Genomic DNA, 26,349 nt, shown 5'->3' with positions numbered 1-26,349 from the left:
CCCTCCAAACCGGCTTCTCCCGCACTCAGTTTCTTATTCTTGAGATGCAGAATTTATCTTTGATTTTTCTCACGTCTTCACTCTGCATACCCAATCCATTAGCAGCCCTGTTTCGAACATGCCCCAAAACCATCCACTTCTCTCCATCTGCTCTACTTGCACTTGAACAAAACCCAGTAGTTGTTTTTTACTTAACTACTGCAGTAGCCTCATAAATGTTCTTTGACCCCAGTTAAATTTTGCCTCTGTCAGTTCATTTACTGTGTACCAAGCACAATGTTCTCTCAAACACTCCAAACTCCTCCCACGCATTAAACTATTCCCTCTGCTTGAAATGCTCTTTCTACATATTTTCTAATGACTGGTTCCTTCATGCTTTTCAGATATCAGTTTAAATGTCACATCCTCAGAGAAGATTTCCTTACCACTTAATATAAAGAAGGCACAGCCATGCTATGTAACATTATTGATCTAACCATCAGCATAACATGTACCACTGTTTCTTTCCAGTATGTCTTTACCACTAGAAGGTCGATTCCATGAGACAAGGGCTTCTGCTTGTCTTGGTCACCCTGCTTTGTCAGTGTTTAGAACAGGACACTGATGTGTGGTTGTGTTCAATAAACATTATTTAATGAATGGACTTATGGATAAATATATATCTAGAATAAAGCAGTATATATGTATGTATACTATTTTTAAAATTTAGAAACTATACAATTTTGGACCAGCAAACACATACGACTTCCTTTAATTTGTTTGTTTGTTACATCTGTTCCACATAGTGTAAAGAGCTCTGACGGGACAAATCGTGATTTGTTGTTATTGTTCTTTACAGATACCTATTTCATTTAATAGGAGAGGGATCAAACTTGTGTGGTAGGAAAGTGAATGTTTTGCTTCCTCAAAGAGGTTTTGGAGAAAATAAGCAGTTTATACAAAAATGGGATGGCTTTTTACTTTTGTTTGAAATATCCCATTTGGTGAAATTTCAAAAATTGATTAAATAGTAAGCAGTGAACACTTACTATAAAAATATATGTTTACTATTTTGAATACTTAAAAACCAATGAAGGATTTCTTTTTGTATTTTCATTCATGAGGAAGTAAAAAGTTTACTTTCTCGAACAGATATTTTGGGATATTTGGCCAATATTCGATAAAAAATAAGTAATTTCAAAAATAATAACTTCTTGCCACTGTGTTATGGTATTTGATGTAAACTTCTTTGAGAATTAGGAAGTTACAAGCATTTTGAGGCTGAATGGAGTTATAAAAAATAAAGCAGCTCTTTTGAAAAGATATTTAAAACAACTGAAAAGTGAAGGCAATCTCTTAGAATATACACATTTAGAGATCATAAGATATAACATAGAGTTAATATACTGGTACCATCTTTTTAAAATATTTAAGACTGTGTAAAACTTATGTAACTGCATAAAGCATAAATCGAGTCTAAAAGACTACCTTTTCAATTCAATTATTTTTATCTGCATATCATATATACTTACTGTTTTACATTTAATAAAGCAGAAGAAAAACCTCTTAATCTTTAATGGGAATGATTTATTAATATGTGGAAAGTGCTTTGACAGTCCAATATTCAATTTATTTTTTTTGGCAAATTCTTTGATTACATATGTCTTAAAATCAAAAGAACTAGTAGTATGGGAATGTTAATAACTGTGCTCATTTGGTCTGTTATTAAAATGAAAAAAAAACTTGTATTTTTGATATTTTGCTAATATTCTTTTTTAATTTTATACATCAATATTTTTAAACAAATATTAGTGGACCTATTTGTTTTCGAGAGTCCTATACTTAAAATGCATGTTAGTTGCAAAATTACCAGGAATACGAACATAATTTTCAGTCACTCCTTTCTAATAGTGTTTTTTAAAATGAGGTAATTAATAGTTTTAACACAAACTCCTCTTTGTATTACCTTTTCATTTTTTCCTCAATGTTAATGGAACTTGGTCTGTTTCCATGTTCTGCATTCATGCTCTGAGTCTGATTTTAAAAAATGAGATTGTTCTAGAAGGTATGACTAATACTTTAGGAAACATAGACTATTAATTAACAATTATTCCTTCAGAATTCAAAATGAAGTGGTTTAAGTTTGCACTGCATACAAAATGAAGTGTCATTTGTAAAAAATGCCCAAGAAATTTATATCCTGTAGTTATTCAAATTTTCAGTTACACAATCTAAGATGGGATGTGATTAACAAAATAATTAATAATGTATCTGAAATAAAGCACATATAGTAACATTTAAAATCATTTTCATATTTGTTAGGACTGCTCAGGTATTGTGCCCCCTCCCTCCCCAAAACCTCCCATTTCCCATTTTGATGTTTTTTTCTACTGGAGGCCTAAAAAACTAAAATTATATCAAAACTGCACATTTGTAAAAGGAAAGTTAGATTTTGCATAGTATAGATATTACAATTTTTGTTGAATACATACATATGGCATTGGAAGAAACAATGACAAACATTTATGCACATTAAACCTTATTTTCCAAGCAGTGCAGAAAATTTAAAAAGCCCTAATCATTACTTATTATTATATTGTCCACAAAATTTAGTATTGTGTTAAAGATACTTTTGAAGATATGCAATAATAGCTCTAGATAAAATACCAATGGATTTTCAAACAAGTTAGATTTAACAGTGCTCACATCAATCACATAAACCAAAATGTGGCTCATCCAGCTATAAGTTTGCAAAGGAGAGCCCACTGATTTTGTAATAGAACTTTTAAAGACCAGAATTTTAAGCAGGATTATTTCAAAGACAAAAATGATATGTGACAATAAATAAAGCATGTACAGTCAAAGGAAAACATTATAAATTTAATATTGATACTACTGGGTAAATAATTCTAAAGAGAGCAAAATTACTGCTTTGTATGAAAAATGAGCTAATAGAATTAATTATATTCTGGCTTCTCTCTGACTGAGTGAAGGTGTGTTTAAATGAAAATTTAACAAAAGCAATTTCTGTCTAAATGTGTGCATTTCATTCTACAAATTACTAAATGTGGAAGAGAGACTTTTAATTTATTAAAAAAGCAATAGAAGAGGACATTTTAAATGAGGTAAAAATCTTGAAAGTGTATTGTTTAGTCATTTTTATGATTTAGCACTAGTCACTCCTATCAGGATTTCAGAGTTAAGTGATATTTGGTCTTTCCAGAACAGAGGGAAATTTAGTCTGTTCTCAGGATGCTGATCTATAAATGTGCATGGAGATGCTCATATCAACGTCACTTGTCATGTAAGCTCACATTTAACTCACGAAAACAAGGACGTCTATCTTCAAAGTGAATAATGCCTAAATATAAAATTTGAATTAGGTAGATGAAAAATGAAGCTTCTCATGTCCTTGGAGTTTTCTTTATAATGACATATTATTTTGGAATAAAGATAGTGCTCCCTTCAATGAAGGCCAATGAGATGGAGCCTCTGATGCTAACTAAACAGGAATCCTGAAGCAGGGTGTCCTCCTTTTGTTATTTTATAGAACACTTTAAAGCCATAGCTCAGTTGTTCTGATTTGTTATTTGAGTTGATAACTTATTATCTTAACCAAAAGTGAGTTTAAGATGACAAAGACTGTCAGAGGCTACAAATAATGGAGAAACATTGATAAGGACAGAGCTTTACTTGAGAGATTTTTTGCTAATTCTGATACTTTTCTAATTTGCAACTCCCAGGAAATAATCTGTACTTTATTTTCTAATCTAAAGTAGAAACCACGTTTTTACATTACATATAAGAGCTATTTTTCATTCTCATCTGTCAGGTACTTCTTTAAAGGTAGTGGAACTGAAGATTTTTCCTTTTAAGTAAAACAAATAAAAAGTTCTCTTAGAGATTTAATATTCTTGATTAACCAGTGCAGAAATTCAAGCAAGAACCTTCCTTGGTTTTGTTTAGAAAGAACTTTGCTTTCAATGAGAAAGTGCAGAAACATAAGAAAATGCAAGGGACTTGGCATCATCGAGATACACAAAACTTTGTATTTGCCAGGTTCTTTTTTTAAAAGATGAAGTGTATTCTTTTATTAGTTCTTTAATACCTATAGTAATTGAAAAGTCTTTTAATATTTTTATTTCATTTTTAAATATAGTAATTTTGAATCAACACTGATGAGCTAAAGGTAGACTTTCAAATCTATTCTAAAATCCTATAAAGGTAAATGCCAACGGAACAAAATCTCTCTCTTTTGAATTAAGAGTAAAGAGCCCAAGTCTTTCAATTAAAATGTAAATGTCCTTTTTAATACATGTTATATAAATCCATCATTAATTTGAAATTTGAACTTAATTATTAGTTAGAAATAAGAGAATTCGTTAGAACTACATTTTGATGACCTGTATCTTCTTCTGGATATTTTGACCTTTTTTCCCCAGAAGACATGAATATCATGTCATCTCCTTAAAACAAAAAATAACTTTTTTAATCCTAAGAAATCTTTGAAATACCTAATACTTGTTTTCTTAAGGGAAAAGTAAGAAAAAGATGGGATATTTACTTTTCTGCAATAAAGATTTTTATGTTCCTTTACTTTACCTGGCAATACGTTCAATCTAGTCATGAGTAATCTTCTTTCCCTTGCTAAATGTATCGTGTTGGAAAGAATTTTATGCAACTACTGCAGGTTCTTACTTACCCTTACATTGACTAAGACCAGTGACTTGGCTTTGGCAAGAGATTACCTCAGAATTGTTTTTGAAAAGTGGCCGATGTTTTTTAATTGGAAGCACCTTTGAGGCAGTGAGTCCACATATGAATGGAAAAGTCTGCCACAGGACGATAAAAATAAATCTGTGACTCCTGAGGAGGCTCCACTGCTAACAGGAGAGACTGTCTTCGAGAACCCAGCAAGCAGGCTCCCCTCTGCCAGAGGAAGTGTGGCGTGTTCTGTGAGAATTTAAGGCCCAAATTCTTTCTTTTCATAGGGATTGCTAATCCATTTCACACTGGACAAAGTTTTATTTGTTTATTTAAAATATTTTTCTATGTAAAGAGCTAACCCTAGTGACATGGCAATCGCAGGAAACATAGCAACTCGGCTCTAACCTCTAGGTTTTAAGCTTAAGAATTACTTGAAAGGAAGGACAGTACAGCCAAGCTCATCTTTGCCATAAAATTGTATGCGTTCGGGGACACCTCATGTGCTAAGCTGAACTAAATAAAGGTTGCACTGCCTTTACTGAACATGATAAAGTTTAAAAAATTGTTGAAAATGTTGGTTATAAAAATCAAAAGTACGGTGACTTCAGTGTCTGGTGTCCTAATGGGAGAATGCCATCAATTTGACTCAGTAAACTCCTCTACCTTTTGAAGTCTCCATATAAAAGGCAATGACAGATTTTTTGAATTGAACATGAAGTAATCTCAGTTTCTAACTTAATGGAGTTTGAGGTTGGAAAAGTTAAGGTGATCAAACTAAAAGAAGAGATACATCTAATTCTAATCTTTGTTATATAAAGACCAATGTGAGATGATAATAACAGTTTTTGATTCTTAAAATACTAATTTATTTTAAATTAATAATACATTTTCTTTGCTAAAGCTATAGAAAAGGATTGTCATCATCCATTTGGAAGTTACTCTCCAAAGCACTTAACTTCCAGGTAATGAAAAGCCAGAACTCACACATTTTGTAACTGCAAATGCTCCCATTTATTGGGTAGGACCCAAAATATTAAAGTATGACATTTGCAACATTCCTCCGTCCCTCCACCCTCAGCATCTTTTATGGAGCTCTGTAAGATCTTCTTGGATGTGCTGTGCTACTTTTCTTTTGCTGATAGGGGTAAGGAGTGGCGTCGTAGGAGCTGGGAAACGAAAAGAGGTGGGATGGAGGAAGAGAACAGAGGGGACTGAGAAAGGAAGGTTTAGAAAAATAATAAAGGAATAGGAAGAAGATACCAGTATTCCTGAAAAATTTGAGATTTAACTGATTGCTTTACAGAGTAGAAATTTGGTAGGGAAAGAAATAAAAGTGGATTTTTAAGGAAATGAGATTGAGAGATGGATAATGGAATTCGTTCTTCACCACCCTTCAGAAGACTCTCTGTTAAGACTGCTTTTCAAGGATTGGATTTGGATTTGTTTTCCATTCATGGACTGAGACAGGCCTTAAAGCTGTAGCTGGGAGTCTGTTTTATTCATGTGATAGTTGAATAGGTTTTGAAGAGTAGTACAGAGTGAAATAAGAGAAATCATCTTGATTATGGCATGCATAACTTACTTATCAACAGTTATAAGATAACGGCACGAAAGTGCTATAATTCTTGATTCTTGTTAAGCTAAGAGCCTTGCAATTCCTGATTACTTTTTTAATTCGATGATTTACATACCTAGTCTCTCTTCTTGATTGTGCAATATTTAAAATCTTTTTCCAGATATGCCCTATACTATGAGAAAATGAGTTGACGACAGACTGGAAATTGACCACCCAGAAAATAAGATGAAAATGGTTTCTTCAACTGTCTGATTTTCAAAATCCAGAAGGACTCTCAGTAGTATAGATTAGGAAATTTAGAATAATGCATGTACATGAATATATATGCATATTTTAGTTATCAAAGGTTATTCCTAAAGGCTTGTGATTTATGGAAGTTACTAATTTTCTTCCTATAATTAAGTTCTATGTTTACGCATATTGAAGTTTTAATTACTGAATATGTGCACTCGTAAGTCTCAAAATATTTCATGTAAAAATTTCAAATGTATTTGATAATTTAACTGTTAATATTCCTGGATATTATATTACCCTTGGGATCATGGAGTCTGTGACTGATAGGCAGTAAAGAAATATATATCTTTATTTTTTAATGTTTCATTTAATATTGCACACATATTTCAACTTTGCTCTGATCATAATGAGGTTCAAAATTACACTCAGGATTATCAAGCTTACAGTTCTGAAAAATGTAAATGTAATTTTAAAGAAATTTTAAAGAGGATTTGGGGTAAGAGACAAAGTGAAAAGACAGTTTATAAAACTAGATAAAGATGTTAGGGAAGAAAAAAGTATAAATTAACTAGATATAGGTCAGAATCAGACTTTTTTAAGAAAAAATTTCTTAACAGAGAACTTTAATGTGGCAAATACTGAATGCTCATCCCAAAGAAATTTAAAGATTTTATCAAAGTATACAGATGTTGCTGACAGAGTCCTATGGAAGACCATAATTATCCTATCCCTTATTTTTCTAAATACTTTTTATTGTATTATAAAAATAAATATATATGGTTAATAAATTTAATCTGTTTTACATCTGTTATTTATCTGTTATTATTTAATATATATTTGAAGACAGGTAAATATGGATATTTTATATTTCCTCTAAATGTATTCAGATTTGTGTAAATGTATCAGGCAAACTGCAGACAGTCTGTGAGTGATGCGTGACCATGCAGGTGATGGCTGGAAAATGCTGCTAGCTATTTCTGACACACTTACTTAAAAAGTGATGGATTTCCCACTTTTTTCTTTTTCAGCATACTTCAAGGAATTCTTTAAATGCTCTTCCTTTTAGCTCTATACATTTTTTTTTAACACGAGAAAAATTAAGCTATGGTAGGCAAAAATCAGGAGCTAAATCAGCAGAAAATAAATATGTGGAAAAGTGTAGTCTAATGGGACAATCTGAAAATAAGAAAAAAAGAAGAAGTGAGTCTCTGTTAATAACAAGAAAGCTACTTTCACCAAAAAATGTGATTTAGGTAGGAATTTGAGAATGTGGGTAGGCACCTTTATGTCTGAGATCAAATAAAAACTGATATATTACATCAGCATCTTTAGACAACCTGGCCTTTTGGTTTTCCTCCCTTAACACATTCTCCCTACTCTTACACCTCGCACAGCAGTCATTTTTTTTAGTTTCACAAGGAACAGCTGATTTTATAATTGAATTTGTTCACTATACAGCACTATTTTGATAAGCTGACTCAGCTTAATTCACTAAAAAATAGATTTGCCTTTTTTGACAGCCTCTGAGAAGATTATGACCACAGCACACCTTAGCTGTGTTCACGTTTTTATGTGAAATGAGGTTGACACAAAATTTATATATGTTCCTGTGTTAGATCTGTTTAGGTCCTTTTCGGAGTATACAATGGATACCTGTCTCTTGGAAGGTTTGGGAAACAGCTCAGCATGTTCATGTAACTTATTTTTTATGAACAAAACAAAAATTCTTAAACTTGCAAAATGCACTAATATCAGTCAGCTAGATGTGTTTATTTCCTTATGCCACCATTCAACTATTATAAAATTCTGTTTAGATTAAATTAATCTTTTTTACATTAACTCCAACGCTATAATCTTAGATCTTTTATTCCAAGCAATTCTACTGAGAATAACTAATTTCATTAGTGCTTTGATAATTACTTCTGAAAATCTGTGAAAAAGAACCGAGGAAATAGTCATGGTTTTATTCCACACTTCACTCTGTGAAGGCCTTTAGAGCAATGGACTCAGCCAAGGCCTTTCTAGGGGCGATCTTTATAAGGTAGTAGAGAGTGTACTATAGTACTATCATCAGTAAAAAATTAGAGGGGAAAAGCCTCTAAACTACCACCTACTATGAAATATGTAGGACACTATAAAGTTTATTTTAAAAAAATAGACAAACCCAGCCTTAGAAGATTTGAAAGCACAGTATGTTTCTCCCTTTCCCTCCCCGATAACCCCCTTCTCACCATAGTCACACCTGACAAGAATTCACTACATAAAATCATTGCTCATTTCTGTAAATCTAACAACATCAGGCATCAACAGTTAAACCATTATAAAATAAAGTAACAATACGACTCATAGAGTTATAAGTATAATCATCTAACAAATAAATATGCATGTCAATTTGGAAGCTACTTGATCACAAAGCATGAAAATAAGGTCAACTATTTCTTTCTCATTTACCATCAAACTCTAAATACATCATTAAGGAAGCCACACCTGGGCGAATTCCTCTGTTGAGTCCCTGAACGCTTCCCAGGTACTGTTACACAAAGTCACACATCCATGCTGAGTGATTTACCGTGTGTAGTGATAATCTGCAGTGGGCCAGGGTTTTATCTGCAGCTTACTCAGAGAGGAGCTATGAAGCATGGTTTTAAAATCCAGGCTGGAAGCATAAACAAGAGGTGTGTGCCCCGTAGTCTGAACAGGAGACTGCAGTTTGTAAAGTGATGCTTGGAGAATCAGAGGAGGGGGTAGGAGAGATAATAGTTTTCATTATAGAAATGCAGAGGCACAAAACACCGGCGCTTGTAGCACTTTCATACGTGAAATCCTTTCTCCTGTATGTGCATCATGTGTAAACGTAACGTCTGTATACTGCTGACTATTCGTCTCTGGTGTCCAATGAGTATGACTCCAATTCTTCTAATGTCACTGAGAGAGAGAGGGAGAGAGAGAGAAAGAGAGAGAAAGAGAGAGAGAGAGGGAAGGGGAGAGGGAGAGAGAGGGAATAGAGAGTATGAACATTTAGATCTGCTAAGTATGAGACAGAAGAAATAAACAGATACAGCAAATATGCACCATGTCCGTTTTGCTTTATAAATTTGTCCCCAAATTGCGTAACTGGTAAAATGAAAGTTTAAGCAGAGATATAAAGGAACATTAAGAGTTGTTACGTTTTTCTTTTCCCTGGTGCCAGCAAATCCATCAAGTTAACCTCAAATTTAAGGGTACAAGGAAAATTTCAAATTCAGGCACTTGTGTAATATTCAGATATGTCATAGGTTTAAAGGTTATATAATTTAGGTAATTATATACATTTTCAACAGTTTTAGCAAAATAGTATGTAGGGTAGAATCTATAGTGTCAACTCCATTTGAGTTCTCAGGGTCTTTCAATTATCTGAAAAAGAATGCCATTGTATTATGTCGAACTATATGAAATTGCCATTACTATTTTACAACAATGGCAATTTAACATGGCTCAACCTGCTAGTTTTAGTTTCTAATCTTTTAAGCACATCTTGAGCACTTTTATTGCACCCAGCCAAAGGATAATCTTAGAGACAGTGGGAAAGTGCCTGGTCATAATAATAGAGAGAAGGAGCTCTGAGATGTCATGATGATATTGTATTATTACAATTATTACATTTGATGAAGTAATAGGAATTCACTAGGTAAGATTAGCATATGTGATAAATAACTTGTCAAAGGTAAAACTATGTTGATGTAAATCTACAATGTGAACAAAGGTAATATGCATTTTAGAAATCATTATAAAATTTTAAATAGCTACTTGAATTAAATACATTCTTTCAAAGCATAGTAGTTGAAAGTGCTATTTCCAGTTGGGAAATGGTGGGGAAAGATGTGGAAATGCCATAGTAGCTTTAGGAAAGGTAGTTTAACTCGTTAATAGAGCATTTGAATTTATAATCCCCTGGGGGGAGCATCTAAACCCAGTGATAGCCCCAGTGCCACTTACTCGATGCTCATTCTTGAAATCAGGTCGAAAGATGTAAACCCTGCTGCCATGAAGTTATTCTTATATTGCCCCATTTTTATCGAATCCAGCCAGTCACCCACTGTGACAAACAGAGGATATTCAGGAACTTCCCCAGGAGACTCGGGCATTCTGCAAGGGAAGAAACACCATGGAGGCCACTTAAAGCCAGGTGAAGCAAAGCCAGCCACCCTTCTTTCCCCACTGAGCTCATGTTTCCACGCTCCGCTTAAAAGCAGCCCCGATTTCCTTCAGAGTCATCAGCCACTTTTCCCCGTGGACTCTCACTTGCAATTGTGTATCTTCCGCTTTTCACCACTCCTGGGTCTTACACTTCATACATCATGAGAAAACTCACATCTTGCTAACTCCTCTTTACCTGTTTCTCGCCCATAAAACCGTGTTTTCAAATTTGAGGAACACCCGCAAGGAGAGTAACGAGCCACAGGCTGTTCCCTCTCACCCTTTCCGACCTGCCACCGAATCCAAAGAGCGCTTTTGCCTTTTTCGCATTTGCTGTGGTAATTCCTTCTGGTTTTTTAATGGTGAATTCATTGATTGAGCCTCCACTTATTTGTTCTCAAACATTCAACAAGAATTTATTACTTATTAAAAAGTAATTTCTGCTGTCAATTGCACGAAAAAGATGTATATTCATCAAGCATAGGGTAATATAGCCCAAAGCACAGATGTTAGTAAGGCCAACACAAGGCAAAATCAATGCAATGTGGGGTTAACAGGAACAAGGAATCCAGCACTGATGGGTTTTAAAGCAAGCGATACAGAAATCTGTATTTTTCTCAGATCTGACACAAAGGGCATTCCAGTTGGGGATAGTCTTACAGTTTTAATACAAAAAGAATGCAAAGGTATTATTTTGGAAAGGCTAGGAGATGTGTGTGTGTATATACAAAAACACACTATGTATGTAGTGTAGGTATATAAATATACCTACACTATATATGCAAAATAGTTTTATATCAGTTAAAGTGAGAAAAAGAGAATAAAATGGAATTTACTTTAGAAATTATATTAAAAACAACTTGGAATTGTGCATTTAAGCCATTCTGGCAATAAACTATATTCTCTTCCTTACCTAATAACATGAAAATTAATGTTAACTATATTTTGTATGGTTTTAAAAAATACTTGATGGTAGGAGTGTTTTTATAATAATAAGCATGTTATTAGAATTTCAGGGTAATAAATATACGATTTTTAAAATTATTAGGTCTAGAGTCTATGTTACATAATAAAGGAGTAACAGTTTTTTAAATGATTGGTGTTTGAGTCAAATCCGTAATTTCTAAGTAATAAAAAACTTTCCCATTAGAAGCGAGCCACTGAATTATTTTTATTAGAATACTGAAGGCTAACCCAACTTTCATTTACTTTGCTTTTAATTATTTATAAAGTTAAAGAATGAAAGAATCTATAGAGACTTAACCGGAGCCATAGTTTTTAACATTCACATTGGAATATTTCATTATAATGCTTTTACCATTCATATTTGAACTATTTCAGCTTTAACTAGAAACTGACAGTATATGAGCACATACTATTAAACCACGTGAAATAAGAATACTTCCACTGTGAACACAACGGCATTGCCTGCTACGCAACCCTGGTATTGTTCTGTTAAAAGTTATAGGAGTGGGAGTTAGGTTCTAAGATCAGTGCATAGGTAAAAATCCAAAGAGAATCTCTAACAATCAAAATTAACCTTACAGATCTTTTAAACTACCCTTAAGTGACCAGGACCTGGGCCTCTGGGAGCACAAAAGTCAAAGATGTTATGCATGGCCGTACAAGTTGCAATGCATGACTCCCGAGGACTCTGAAAGGTGCCTTCGGAATTGTTCAGAACGGAGTCCCTTCTAAAGGCCTAGAATTCATTTATTTGGTTTTTCTTTGATTGCTACATTGACTTATCTTTTCCTAAACTGGGGACTGGTTGAAGGTGGGATGGGGGTAAAGAGAGAAGATAGGCTAATCCAGGGGCTTTTGCTCTTTATATATAATTGGAATTTACATACACTAGATACACGTATCTTGTGACTAGATTCTAGTCCACATGAGTCTGGTTACGCTTAGCCTTTACTTGTGTGCTTTTTACCGCTTCTCAAATCTGTTACCATATTTCCTATTTAGAGGCTAACCCACATTTCCTTCTCCTGTACTAGAAGCTGCAATGCTATTTGATTGTGGACTGGGTCATTCTAAATATCAGAACAAATCATGTTTTGACCCTAAACAAAGATTTATCATTTCCAAAGATTAAAAAGCTATTATAGCATCTACCACTAAATACTTTAACTGTTGCTATATTTCTTCATTTCCTAGAGGTGTTTATATTAATAAGTATTGTCAAATAAATAAAAATTCATATATAAATACAGAACAGTAAAGGTCTCCATGGAAAACAGAGCGAAACAGGTTTTTAATTGTAGCATTTCTCAGAGTCTTCCCTATTCAAATGTCCATGTGAATACATAAGAGGATTCAGAATAGCTTCTGCATTGTTTTCCTAAATTATCCGACCAGTTTCTATGGAACATACTTTAAGGAACACTGCTGTAGTAATGTCACTGGGTTTAAATATCAAAATGCCTAGGGTACCCTTATTGCTTACAAACATAAATAAAACACATTTAGAAAATGGATGGCCTGTTTTAAAACAATCTGGCTTTCGTGTCTTTTACGTACTTGTCAAAGAAGTTTGTTGAAACTGAACGAAATGAAAAGAATGCATTTCAGCGACTTTCCTTTCGTACTCCTGTCCCGTTCCTGAGGCGCAGGCATAGTCAGATGCCTTCCACTCCTCTCTCTCTCCAGCTGCTGCTGGATTAACTCTTGAGTTTTCACAGTTTCATACACTTGGTGAGTGGAAATGTAATTTGCTAATTTTATGTCCTTAGTATAGAAAAGTCATGGAAGGACATTCAGTATACTAAATGACTTAAATGGCCTACTTCTCTGTTGAAAAGCATCCACGATTTGCTCCCAGGATGTTTTAATACCATAATCCCCCTTCTCTCCACACATCTTGAGTAACCTGGTTACGCTCTGGCCTTTATACGGCTGCACTGGCAGTTGATTTAGTGAGGTCAGGGGCCCCTCATTGTTCACAGCCTCTGTGCAATAACTCTTCTCTCAGCTTCCCTTATAACGAAGTTGAAAAATGCTGCCAGTGTTCTGGCTTTGAGGGCTGGGTACCATCACCCTCACATGAATTCTCGGGAATATTACCTAATAAACAATAAATGCCCTTTCTTATCAACCATGCACAATGATAAATTCAGTCTGCTATTTGCTGAGTACTTAGAAATTTCTGCTCTTTGTGATTAGTGGGAGCTGCCCACCTGAGAAATGTCTTCACAGCAAAATCTGCAGCTCACATTTTAAAAAGCACATATTGTAGGACAAAAGGTCGAGGGTCTACTGCTTTCCTCAGAAAAATGAGGAGGGGTAGCATTAGGAAATCCCAGGTATACGTTACGATCAATTTAGATTAGGGAAAAGGCTGGAGTATAGCTAGAATAGGTGACGATACAGTTTAAGGTGCAATAAATATATACTTTCAATACATCTAAATATGTAAAAAAATATAGTACTGATACAGCCAAGAAGTTTTTATCCTAATGAGCCCTTTGAGTTGACTATAGTACTCATCTTTTCATTTAGAAAGTTCTTAGACAGCTTATCAATAGGTATTGCAACTGCCATTAAAAAGCAAGAAGGTTTCTCAGATAAATGAAACAGGAACAGACCCACAGGTACACTGAACAGACTGATGGTTGTCCGAGGGGAGGGATGTTAGGGGACTGGGTGAAAATGGGGCAGGGATTAAGAAGTACAAATTAGTAGTCACAAAATATTCACAGAGATATAAAGTACAGCATAGGGAATATAGTCAGTAATATTGTAATTACTATGTGTGGTGCCAGGTGGGTAGTTGAAATATTGGGGGGAACACCTTGTAAAGCATATGATTGTCTAACCACTATGCTATACACCTGAAACTAATACAAAATAATATTGAATGTAAACTGTAATTGAAAAATAAAGTTTAAAGAAGCAAAGAGGTATTTATTCTCAAAAGTTTTCCGTGTTTTATAGCCATCATATAAATGTAATAGTAATAGATCCATTTAAAATGATTTGCAATAGTGCTTGAGAAGCACTATTGCAAGGTGAGATCTTGTTTTAATAGGGAACCATTACATCCATTACATGCTTAAAGGCTTTTCTCCCCTTACTACTCTAATATAACTTCTTTTTTCCTAGCTCTTATATTTATATATGGTTAGCAGAACAGTACAGACAGGGTCCATTCTATCTCATATTTGCTTTATTTCAAATCATAAATATTTTGCCTATTTCAACAGTCTTCATAACTACTATGTGAATGAGTGTATAATGTTCTATATGTTAATGCCTAATAATTATTAATTCCCTGAAATTAGACTTTTAGATTGCTAACTACATTCTTTTATTATAGATGATTATACAGTTTTAAAGCATGTATCTTTTTTTTCCTTCAATTGAATTACTTTCTTGGGAAAAATCCATAAGAAAGAAAAAAAAGTTGTTTAAGAGTAAGTTAAAAGTCCCTGATGGCAGGAACCATATCTCACATCTTTCTGTTTTCTGTAGGCATTAGCACAATGCTGAAAGTATTACAGGAATTCATTAAATAAATTATGATTTAGACTTGAATGTGCTTTACAAAAAAGTTTGGTCCATGACAGAATGGCTGATTCATATTGAATAATCTGTTTTCATTTAATTCCATTAAATGGAAGAGTGCCTATTGATGTAAGGATGAGTCTATTAAAGAATATGCTGTTTACTTAATGTATTCCTTGCATTGTGAAAATGTTTTGCTTATATCTGTCTTTTTAGGTTTCAGAGTGGAGGAAGAGGCAGGTAGTTAAGGTGGAATGAGGTTGCACAGGGTTACGGGACCTAGAACCAGAAAATCAGTATTTACTTTTTTCAATATCAATGCTTTCCATGAGTTTCTCTTCTCATGACTCAGGGACTACACTTCACACTATTTAGTTAATCCATAAAATAATCCCCTAATACACATACTACCTATTTAACTTTTGAAGGAAGAATTTATTTAATTAGATAAAAAACATTGCCCTTTTGGAGGGGGGAGGCTGGGGGACATCTGTAATACTGTCAACAGTAAAATAAAACACACACAACAAAACAAAACAAAACCAAACCACATCGCCTGTCTACAATTAGGCCTAACACTCAACTTGAACACAAGGTAAATTAATGAAAGAATTTTGACATAAACTTTAAAGGGAATTTTATTCAAAAACGCTGCAAAATGCCATATATCTTGTGACTATTCCATGCTTATGGGCAATATCTTTTCATTCCAAGCAATGTGACTCTCCACAGTGTTAAATGGGAAACATGAATTATTTTTTGTGAGCATTTTCATAAAGTCTTCAGAATTTTTTATTGATATGATTATTTAATTCTTATAAGAAGCCTGATAATTGGCGGAAAGAATGAAGGACTAAAATTCAAAACAAATTTTAAAATTATAGGTGTGTTTGAATATTAGGAGGGGTAGGAAAAGTGCTGTTTAACAAGCTCCCATAACTCAGAGTGTCCAGTGCATGGTCCCTACAGCTTGAATAATAGATCGCTGAACCTCACGGAGAGCCTATTTGTGTGAGGAAACAGGGGACACAAATAGATTTCGTATTGCATTGCCAACTGCAATTCATTAGCCATGGTTGTCAAAATGTGGTCTTGAGCAGAATACCGAGGCGTCTGGGCTCAGCGGGAAAGTGCTGTGATGATTGGTCATGTCTGCCACAGCAAGGGGAAAAAGCAAAGCACAGATTTGCCAGCACTGGAAAAATTCAATCTACAAGAATGCCTGAGGATGTAATTTTGGAACTATGCTGCCACAGCCATACTTCCCTCATTTCTCTATTTTGTTGTAGTTTCTACTTTCTTTTTTCAACTAATGTTCTTCAAGTGGCTGAGCATCACGAGAGGATCTTGGGGGAATGGACACATGGACTATGAACTTGCTACTTACTCCCACGGACAAGGGCACGGCCTCTCCATCCTTGTACGCATTTGTAGTGGAACATAAAATAATAGCTTGTGCCCCACTACAAATTCTTTTTGGGATTTTAATACAACTCATCATGAAGTCTGATTAGTTTGGAGAAAACCTATCTGGAAATATAAAACTGTACCCTCTTTCCTATAATCACATTTTGGAAACAGTGCTGTTTTGTGAAAAATCCTGGCCTTTTGTGTATCCTGTGTAGTGGAAAGAACAAGGGCTGGGCAGTCAGCGCACCTCATTCAAATTCCTGACCTACTCATCCTTTGCTGGGTACCCTTGGGAAAGTCAACCTCTTTGGGTCTTCATTTCCTTGTCGGAGGGACGGAAACAAAATAGTGAGGAATACGTGACCTAACAGATGAAAGTGCCTAGTACAATGATTGGCACATAGTAGGTTCTCAACGAATAATAGTAAAAGTTATTATGGACAATGTATATTAGATTTTGTATCAACATTAGTATTGGTGTTAACGTTAGTATTATTATCTTATGCCAACAGTTCATCTAAATTGAATTTAGAGCTGCGTAGTATTCCATGGTGTAAATGCCCCACAGCTTTTTTGTCCACTCATCTATTGATGGGCACTTGGGCTGTTTCTCGTACCCTTTGGGACAGTATGGATGGACCTGGAGAATATTATGCTAAGTGAAATAAGCCAGGCAGAGAAAGACAAACATCACATGATCTCACTTATACGTGGAATCTAAAGAACTTAATAAACTGATGCACAGAATAGATTCAATGACATGGAAGCATGGATCAGACTGACGAATGTCAGAGGGATGGAGGAGGACGGGTGGGTGGAGGGGGAGAGAGTAACCAAAGAATTTATGTGCATATATGCACAACCCAAGGACACGGACAATGGTGGGGAGAGGGACTGGGGAGGGGGGTGGGATGGGGTGGAACGCGTCATTGGGGAGAAAAAGGGACATCTGTAATATTTTAAACAAAAACAAAAAAAAAAATAAATAAATAAAATAAAATAAAAATAAATAAATTAAATTTAGATTTTCTAATGGGTAGAACTTTCACACTTCCTGATTAATACTTAATGTTCTGTCTTCCTTCCACAAAGCTTTGATAATTCCTCAATTCAACATTGGGTTTCGTCTAGCTAGTTACTTCTCTGTCATAAAAAACATGATTAAAAGTGTTTGCTACAGAGGTCAAACAAAACAAGTTCTTCATGAGCTGGAACGCAGAGATAACAATTTAGCAAGTGCTGATTATGTATAACCTTGGCAGCACTGAGCAAAGTCTTTTCAAAATGAATGGAAAAAGGTATATCACGTTGTTGAAAGTTATTGCCCTCTGAAGACAGCATTCCAGGCACTTTACTAGCTAGATGCAGGGGGGAGTGCCATTTAGTTTTATAATGTTAACTCTTAGTTCTCGAGAGCAGAAGTTCCGAATTCAGATGCTGGTTTGAATTTTTCTCTACCTTTATGATTCATGTATTTCTGGAAACCAAGTGCTTAAAAGTTCAACTAGATTTATATACACTAAGAAAAGTGGTGGTTCCAGTTCCAAGAGTTAAAATATTATAAGATCCTTAACTATGGTCCAGTAGGTAGTGAGCATATTCCTAAGGCCTTGGCTTGACTAGAATAGGATTTTTGAGGCAAATGACTCTCAAAGACTGGTCCATCTGGTTAACTGCTGTCCATCCCCGGCTGTTGTCAAGGAGCCCATAATCTGAAAATTCTCTGACAGTGACAGTCTGGGGATCCGGAGCAGGGGCTGTCAGAAAGTGTTATTTCCTTATTGCACTGCAGCACCGTCCGAAAGGGCACTGGCCAGCTGCCAACACGCACCCAGCAGGCTGCCGTGGGTGGGGAATCAGGGATGGGGTTGACGAGGCTGGAGGATGAATACGTAGGACAATTGGCGGGGCTGGGAAGGCAGGGCTGGGTAAAAAAATACCCATATAGCCATCAATCCGCTTCATGCTATTAAACTACTAGACCCCATAACCCTGGACTCTGTGGGGTTGAGAGTTGCTACCAAATTGGTCAGGGGAGAGGGCCAGGGAAAAAAATGCCATAGCCAGGCGACTGTTCCTGCTGCCATTCTCCACGTGGCCTTCACCTCGAGCTGGGTGTTTTCTCCAAGGGACAATGTGATAGCTATAACTAATTCTTTGAAAGGAGGTTATAGGGCATTATTGTAGAATAAATTAAAGTGAAAGTAGTTTGAAATTCACACTTAGGAAGGATGACTGCCTATATTATAAAGTTGCTTTTGCAAAATTATTTTTTACAATCAATTTAAGGTTGTATTTATAATAGAGCTACGTTCACTTATATGCCCATATACTTTCTTGAATAGGAGAGAAAGCGCGGAGGGTGGGAACTGCACAGAGCTCTGAACACTCCCCCGGGAGTGTGTCGGGCACAAGAACATCAGCATTGTTTGGAGAGGCTGCTCCAAACAGTGAAAGCCTTCTCTGACCCACATTACTTCTACTGGGTGTTCTGTCTTTTGAAAGGAAATATTACAGATATAAAGTCATGAAATTTCCAATACGTTCGTGTAAAATTATTAAGCTGTGGGTCTCCCAGCCTTCTCCATCCCTCCCTGCTGCCTTAATTTCTTCTCTTTTTACTACTCTGTCAAGAGACGGGATAAAAGCTTCTCAGGTGAATTCTTGAGAGAAAGCAATTAAAGTGGAATGAAAACCATGGGGACCTAGAGGATGACAGAGTTACGCCAGGGTAACAGTGTGAGAGAGCCCTGGGAGTCTGGGGATAGCAGAGAAGAGGCGAGTGCAGGAGAGTTTAATAAGAGTCACTGTGGGTTACACACTTATAGGCTCCTTTCCCAGTCTGAGAGCTATATGGGAGGAAATTCTAAACTGTCACATTTCCTTAATTCAGTGTCACTCTGGGACAAACGACTGGGCTTTGGTGCTTGGGGGCTGGAGGGGCAGTGCCACAGTTTTCTAAGCATAAAGCAACCCACTGCTGTCCTTTAATCTACCATGTCGCTTCTCCCTAAACAGCCTCAGTGCTCTGGGATCAGGGACAGGGTGAGTGGGCAGCACTGGGGGTACGGGGGTGACAGGGGAACCCATTCGGGCTACTGGGAAAACAAGAATGCTGATAAAGGTTCAGGCATAATACCTTTAGAGCTCCGGTTCTTTCCGTTTCTGAAACAGAAGCATGTTAAGGGCGAAGGCAGTGGTGCACATGTTTTTGTCAAGGACAGCCAGTCGGTAAGAAAAACTTCCATTTGGTCTCCCAGAGATCAGACTGGAGGATCGAATCAGACTGCCGGCTGTACCGAAGGCACCAGCGTCCTGCCCCCGTGGGCAGCGCCTCGCGGAGCCTGCCACCCGCCCGCCTGCACACTGAATCCACACGGCCCACTAAAACCACAGGCCTCTGGCCCTCGGGCGTGAGCCCTTGTCTTGACTTTACCTCTTGATCATTTCGACTTTTGGTATTTTCTCATCTTAGATTCTTCATCAGTATTTTCCAAATGTGATGAACATTCATAATCTCGAAAGAGCAGGGAAGAAACGGTTTTATCTGCTTTTCTTCAAAAAGAAGGCTCTTACCTGCCTGCTTGCATAGCCACGGAACAGCTAGAGAGCTCTGCCGGTGGGCACTGGCTGTGGGGTCCGTTGACCCTATACCGTAACAAGAAGCCCAGAGTAAGTGATTTCAGTTGACAGGTGCCAATGTTCTCTTTCATTAATGCGGACTCACTCCACGAGCCCTTTCTGCTAGCTCTTTCTCCTCAATGTCGAAGCATGCCTGACTCTTCCACGAAACATATAAAGACAAAAGCCAAGAAATATTTTCTCTAACTACTTCACTTTCTCTTCAGAGACAGGTTTCTTGAAAAAACAACACCGGACTTGGTGCTTTGTTTTGCTCTTCTCGCTGACCTCAGGTTCATTCCTCCATTGCAATCTGTCTTACAACTTGATTGAAAACTCTCTGGCAAAGGCTGCCCATGGGCACCTGAGCACCTTGCGGGGGTGGGGTGGGGGGGTGGAAGAGGGCATATGGGGGATAAATGGGAAAAAATAAATTCAGTGGCTGGAGTTCACTTTTTATCTTCCTGATGCTTTGTGGGGCCTTGGATATCACACCCCTTGAATCTCCCATTTTGGCTCCTAGGATGCTGCTCCTTCCCTGCTTTCCTCATTACCTGTCTGGCTCTTTCTCAGTGTCCTTTGGGTGCTCTCCTTCAGTTTATTTCTTAAATCTTGGTGTTCTGGAGGGTTGCATTCTTTCCCTCTGCTAATTTGCATTCTTTATATTCTCCATGGTTATATCTTTACCACATTTAAAGCTCCAGCTACAATCTACGTCTCTAGGCCAGATCTTTTCACCTGAGGTTCAACCTACAAATATAACTGCCTATAGGCCATCTCCACCTAGATGCCCCACAGGCATCAAGGCAGCGTGCTCAAAGTGTTCTCATTTCTATTCCAAAAACTTGTCCTTCTTAGTGGTAATAGCATCAACCAGCTTGTCTAAGAAAAGAACTCGACAAATATCCTTGACTCTTTTCTCTCTTCCTCCTGCCATATACTCAATCAATGACGAAGACACATTTGTTTCTCTTGCTTAATAATAAATCCATTTTTTAAAACATCTCCTAATTTTATCCCCACTTCGTAAGTCAGGCCCTGATTTTTTCTAGCTTGTATTGCTGCAATTATATAATTGTGTCTGTTTCCAGGCTCCTTGTTTTTCACTCCCAGGCTACATCACCCCTAGAGTCAGATGCAAATGTGATCGTGCCATTCTCTTGCTGAAAAATCTCCAAAGGTTGCCATGGCTTTTGTGATAAAATCCAGAGGGCCTCCTTCCTCCCACTGCCCCGCTTTACAGCTTCCCGTGCTGGCCTGCCTTAGGGAAGATGGGCTAGAGTGATAGTTTAATCTCTGGCTATTTCATGCTCGGCTTCACTTTAGTAAGGCTGCCAATTAGTGATTTAGAGGTGAACTCTCATGTGCTCTGCCGTGAGCTGAGGCCCCTTTCAAACAGTCCTTGAAGAGCCTCTGGCCTTGCTGTCACTGAAAACCTGCACTGACTTGAACCCGTGACCTAAAGTTAAATATCTGTGTATCCTGTTTGCCATCCCCTGAGCCAGGAAAGTGAGTTTGGGAAAGACTTTGGTTATTTGTAAGTCCAATTTGGCCTAAAGAGATATATTTTCAACTTAATAATATTTTAAATTTAATAATTTTAGACACAGACGATAGTATTTTTTTCTTCTGCTCTCCCCCTTCTCATAATTGTTTCTCAGAGGTGAGTGGATCTCAGCTCTACTGACTTCTATAAAAATGGGGTATGAGTGCCTTCATTTTCTTGTCATCTGTCTTCCTCTGGTTTTAGGAATGGAAAGGAACAACAGCTGGGTGTGATCATATCAGCAGGAGACATCCTTGCTCCTGGCTGATTCACAAATTGCCCATCTTGCCTGACATTTCAAATAGTGGGACAGAACATACATAAAATGGACAAGAAAATTAAAGGGGCTGCAGGCATGCACATACTCTGCTTATAAAAGTAAGGAAGGATCAGTAAATACAGTAAATACAGAATATGTAAACACCAGAGACCCACATAGGAGAAGTATAAGGGAATTCAGAAAGATTAGATACGGAGGAAAGGGGGATCTGTTTTCTTGTGGGGAAAAAAAAAAAATCAAATTTCTAAAATGTTACTAAGTTCCTTTACAGCTGTTAAGTAAAATATATTTATACACCATTTTCTAAAAGGTTGACATCTAGGTGGCTATCAAGGCAAACTTCCTCCTCTCTGTTTGTCTGTCTACAGCCTGAAAGGAATTACGATTGTCAAGGGGGAAAGATCAACTCTGTGCATCTTACACAAGGATGTCTTCCACCAGGGTGTGAAGGGCACTGGGATTGCGGATCAGTTTGTCAAGGAAGCTGACAATGTCCGTAAATTTCGGTCTGTGATTTCTCTCCTTCTGCCAGCAGTGGAGCATCAGCTGGTGCAGTGACGCTGGACAGCCCATGGGAGCCGGGAGCCTGTAACCTTCTTCGATGGACAGGATGACCTAATGCAAGCACACACAGGTTATTCTCTTACCTTTGGGGACAGGTAAGACACATGCTAAGTTATAACTCCTCTGTATGCAGGAATTATACAAAGGAATTATAACTTGGTGTATAATTCCAAAGCCAAATAAATATTGGTAAGCATGAAAACGACTCGTGAATTCAAACATCCAGACAAGGCTAAATACAAAAGACGTGAACAAAAATTGCAAGTATCTCCATAGCATCTTCTGATCCCTCTGAGAGGAAAATATGTCTTTTAAACATGTGGTGTACAGAAGGGAGGTTAAGTTTTAGCACAGTATTGAGAACCAGTTTTTGTGTGGTTTAGCTGGAACTTCTCAAAACCCATTTAATACATCAGAAAGTCAGCCTAAGATTGACGCATTTAGTGCAACCCACGTGTGACAAATGTTTTAAGTGAAATGTGCTTTTGATGAAGCACTGAATTCCTGAATAATTTTTATCCTGTTATAATAAGTCAGTGTGTATTTTTTCTAGTTATCAACAAAAAAGTAAAAAAAAAAAAAAGCAAGTGTTAATATTGCTAACAGAACACCCTTTATTGTAGCACCACCTGCACGTGTTCTGTAATTAAAACACACACACATATTATTTTAATTTCTTTAAAAAATGGATACTACTTGATATTACTCTAAAATACCTGTAATTTATGCTAGAGGCAGTTTGTAAAAAGGAGCGGTAAAATGCCTTCAGGAGCCGCTTAACTGCTCAGCTTTAGTTTTTTTAGTAATAGGGAATTTCTCATAATCCCATCTGCATCTCCGTGACCAGAACACTTTAACCTGTCAGGATACCGGCAATTCTCTATTCATTTTATATTCCATTATTGAACAGGATTTTTTCTTACCTGCTTTCTGACTACTTTTGCTACTAACTAGGCTTGGGTTTTAAGACATTTTGCAACACATTTTTGAATAACAGGATGTGTGTAAAAATGCTTGTAACACCTCAAAACTACTGTGGACAGTTTTGAAAAGTATGAAGAAAAATAGGATTTCATTATAGAAAGACTTTAAAAATCCCACTCCAGGAGAGCTCTCTAGTCCATTTACCACAGTTACCTAATTATAAGTGCTTAGAATAAAGTAGATGGCAACTGAGGTTATATTCTGAGAAAAAAATTTAGTTGCCTTTACCGAGTTTCTATCATGTGCTAGATGCTTTGCATAGTTTTCTTCATTTACTGCTTAGATTAACTCAACATGGTGGTTATTATGATCCCCATTCTTAAACAAAAAGTGCCGATGCAGAGTGGCCATGAAAGCTGCCTGAATTCACACAGTATAGGGGCAGATAGGAATCTGAACTTAGTTCCTTTGAGCTTCCAAACTTTTCCTCTGGCCATTCTGCAGAAATGGTTTTCAGTTTTCGTGATATAACATCTTCCTCCGCAATTTTATATCAACTTACACAATGTTAGGGGTGATTACCATGCTGCCTTTTGTCATAGCATCTGCTAATTAGATTTCAGTGCTTTTATTTGGATCTTAAGTTTAATATTCTGGGCAAATAAAAACTCATATTTACTTCATAGTTTGCAAACTGTAATGTAATCTCCGACTGAGCAGAGTCATTTCTGAATGCTCCCGAGTCTTGCACACATCTCTATTACTGCATATATTACACTGTATTGTACTTTTTCATCTGCCTTTCCTTTAAGGCTAGATGTACTTGAAAACAGGGATTATTTCTCTACATTTCATTCTCATCACTTATTACAGTGCCTGACATATTAATAAATGTTATTGACTTAACAAAAGTTATAGAAGAAGTTTTTGGATTTTTCTTGAAAGTGGAGCAGATTCTTAGGAAACTTGGAGGCTCAAGGTACCCAAGATGGATTCAAAGCACAAGCATGATAGCAATTCAATTCCTTTCGGAAGGAAATACTACAATATAGGTGCACCAAGCAGCATTGTCCACGATGACCTCATGATCTCACTCTGTTTTGCCTGGAGAACGAGCCAGGTGAGACTGGGGCCTGCTTTGCTCTAAGGCAGTGAGACTGGACCTAAACTCAGCTTCCTTTAATTCTAGTGGCTTCTTCCTCCTGTCCAGGGAGGTGACTATCTGCCATTGGCCCCAAGGTCCTTGGCTGCTGGGGAGCTGACCTTCCCCGACAACTGTAAACAGTTGACACCCAAACCCAGACTAGTTGGAGCCAAGCCGGCTGTTGATTCTCTTTTGACAAAGTTGCTCTTGTGCTTGCTTGTCCTGCACGGAGAGAGAATAATGGGAGAGTGTGGTCTCTCTCCTGAAACACTTACCCATAATGTGTTCAGTGTGTGCCTGGTCCCAGTGTGCCTCTCTGTGGGGACAGTGGGAAGATGTGGTGACTCATGGCTTTTCTTCTTGCTGACTATCTGGTTTTTAAGCTCCCTCAGTTTTTTAACTTGTGACCTTGTGAAATTTATCTTGAGCCCTGGTTCATGACAGGTATCAAACATTAAGGGTTCTACTTTATAGGAGAACAGTAATAGCAACGATAACAACAGTGACAATAATAGTAACAGCTAATAATTGAGAGCCCTTGGGGACTTCCAGGTGCCAGTTCTAAATGATTTGCACGTATCAACTCTTAAACGTCACAACAACTCTATGAGTTAGGTACTATTGTTATTCCCATTTTAAAGACAAGGCACTTAAACATCGAGAGGTTTAATTTGCCTGAGATCACACACCTAAAATTTCTGGCTTCCAATGCAGCCAGAGAAGAGACTTAAGCAATATGATTCACAACAATAGTTAAAAGATAAAACATCTTTCTAATGGATTTTTAATTTATTCATCCGAACAGATACATTAGTCACTTAGGTGTGATATTGAGCATACTATGCATGAAGGTATAATGTAATGAGTAAGAAATATTTCTTACTTTAGGAGCTGTATGATCTAGTGGAGGAGGCTGAGGAGTGTGACTATGTTAAGTACCATGTAGGTCAGGGAGCTATGGGAGCCGGGGGGAGCAGCTGACACAGCCTCGGGAAGGCTGTCAGAGGAGGTGAGCTGAATCTTAAAGGAAATATATAGAAGGCAGCACAGTCAACCAGACGGGAAGAGGCGATGCGAATGAAATGGTCAGGGAATGAAAGTAGATTCGTGCGGCCAGAACAGTCTTCAAAGAAAGAAACGGTGATACTTGAGGCTGGAAGGTTAAATAAAAATTATATTTCTTGAGATTATTAATGACTCTGCATGCTATAAATAAACTTTCTGCAAAGGGGGAAAGGGCTTTAGCAAGCCAATGACGTTAGCGTTGCCAGTGCACCGCGGCTGCAGTGTGGAGGGTGCCAGAGGGAGGCCTGCACGGGTCCCGAGGGAGGCGGGATGGCCTTGGCGGAGGCTGGCTGTGGTGTACGAGGCCTGGGACCAATATGGCAGGAATACAGGAGTGGCGTGAGATTAGATGCGGCAGTAGAGGGAGGCGACAAGACTGATTTCTAGGCTTCTGGCTTGGTCAACTGGCAAAGACAGAGGACACAGGACGAGGAGTGATTTGGGAGCTCTAGTGGTGATGAGCTTTCTGATTTCAGATTCAAGTAACATATACTACCTTGGGAGCTTATTGGGTGCTGAGTTCTGGGCTAGGTGTTTTAACATCGCTTAATTTATTAAGGTCTCAAAATATCTTATTATGTGAGTATGGTTATGCACATGTTATAGGTAAGAAAACT

The 26,349-nt window shown here is 37.1% G+C and overlaps 1 protein-coding gene across 1 annotated transcript in view; it reads right to left on the bottom strand.

Annotated features, from left to right (window-relative positions):
- Window positions 1-588: 588 nt before the first annotated feature.
- The window catches only part of EPHA6 (EPH receptor A6), a 771,763-nt gene continuing 746,002 nt past the window's right edge, over window positions 589-26,349 (bottom strand). Inside the window, exons 16-19 of the mRNA XM_087818112.1 lie at window positions 22,457-22,650; window positions 20,165-20,236; window positions 10,472-10,621; window positions 589-9,421 (exon numbers count right to left, since the gene is read on the bottom strand). Coding sequence (XP_087674238.1) covers window positions 9,307-9,421; window positions 10,472-10,621; window positions 20,165-20,236; window positions 22,457-22,650 — 531 coding nt within the window. The 3' untranslated portion in view covers window positions 589-9,306. The remainder of the gene's footprint in view (window positions 9,422-10,471; window positions 10,622-20,164; window positions 20,237-22,456; window positions 22,651-26,349) is intronic.

This window comes from Miniopterus natalensis, chromosome 6 (assembly GCF_054644295.1).
Source record: "Miniopterus natalensis isolate mMinNat1 chromosome 6, mMinNat1.hap1, whole genome shotgun sequence".
Taxonomy (NCBI): Eukaryota; Metazoa; Chordata; class Mammalia; order Chiroptera; family Miniopteridae; genus Miniopterus; species Miniopterus natalensis.
The sequence above is the reverse complement of the archived record's forward strand: the minus strand, read 5'-3'. Positions and strand labels throughout refer to the sequence as shown.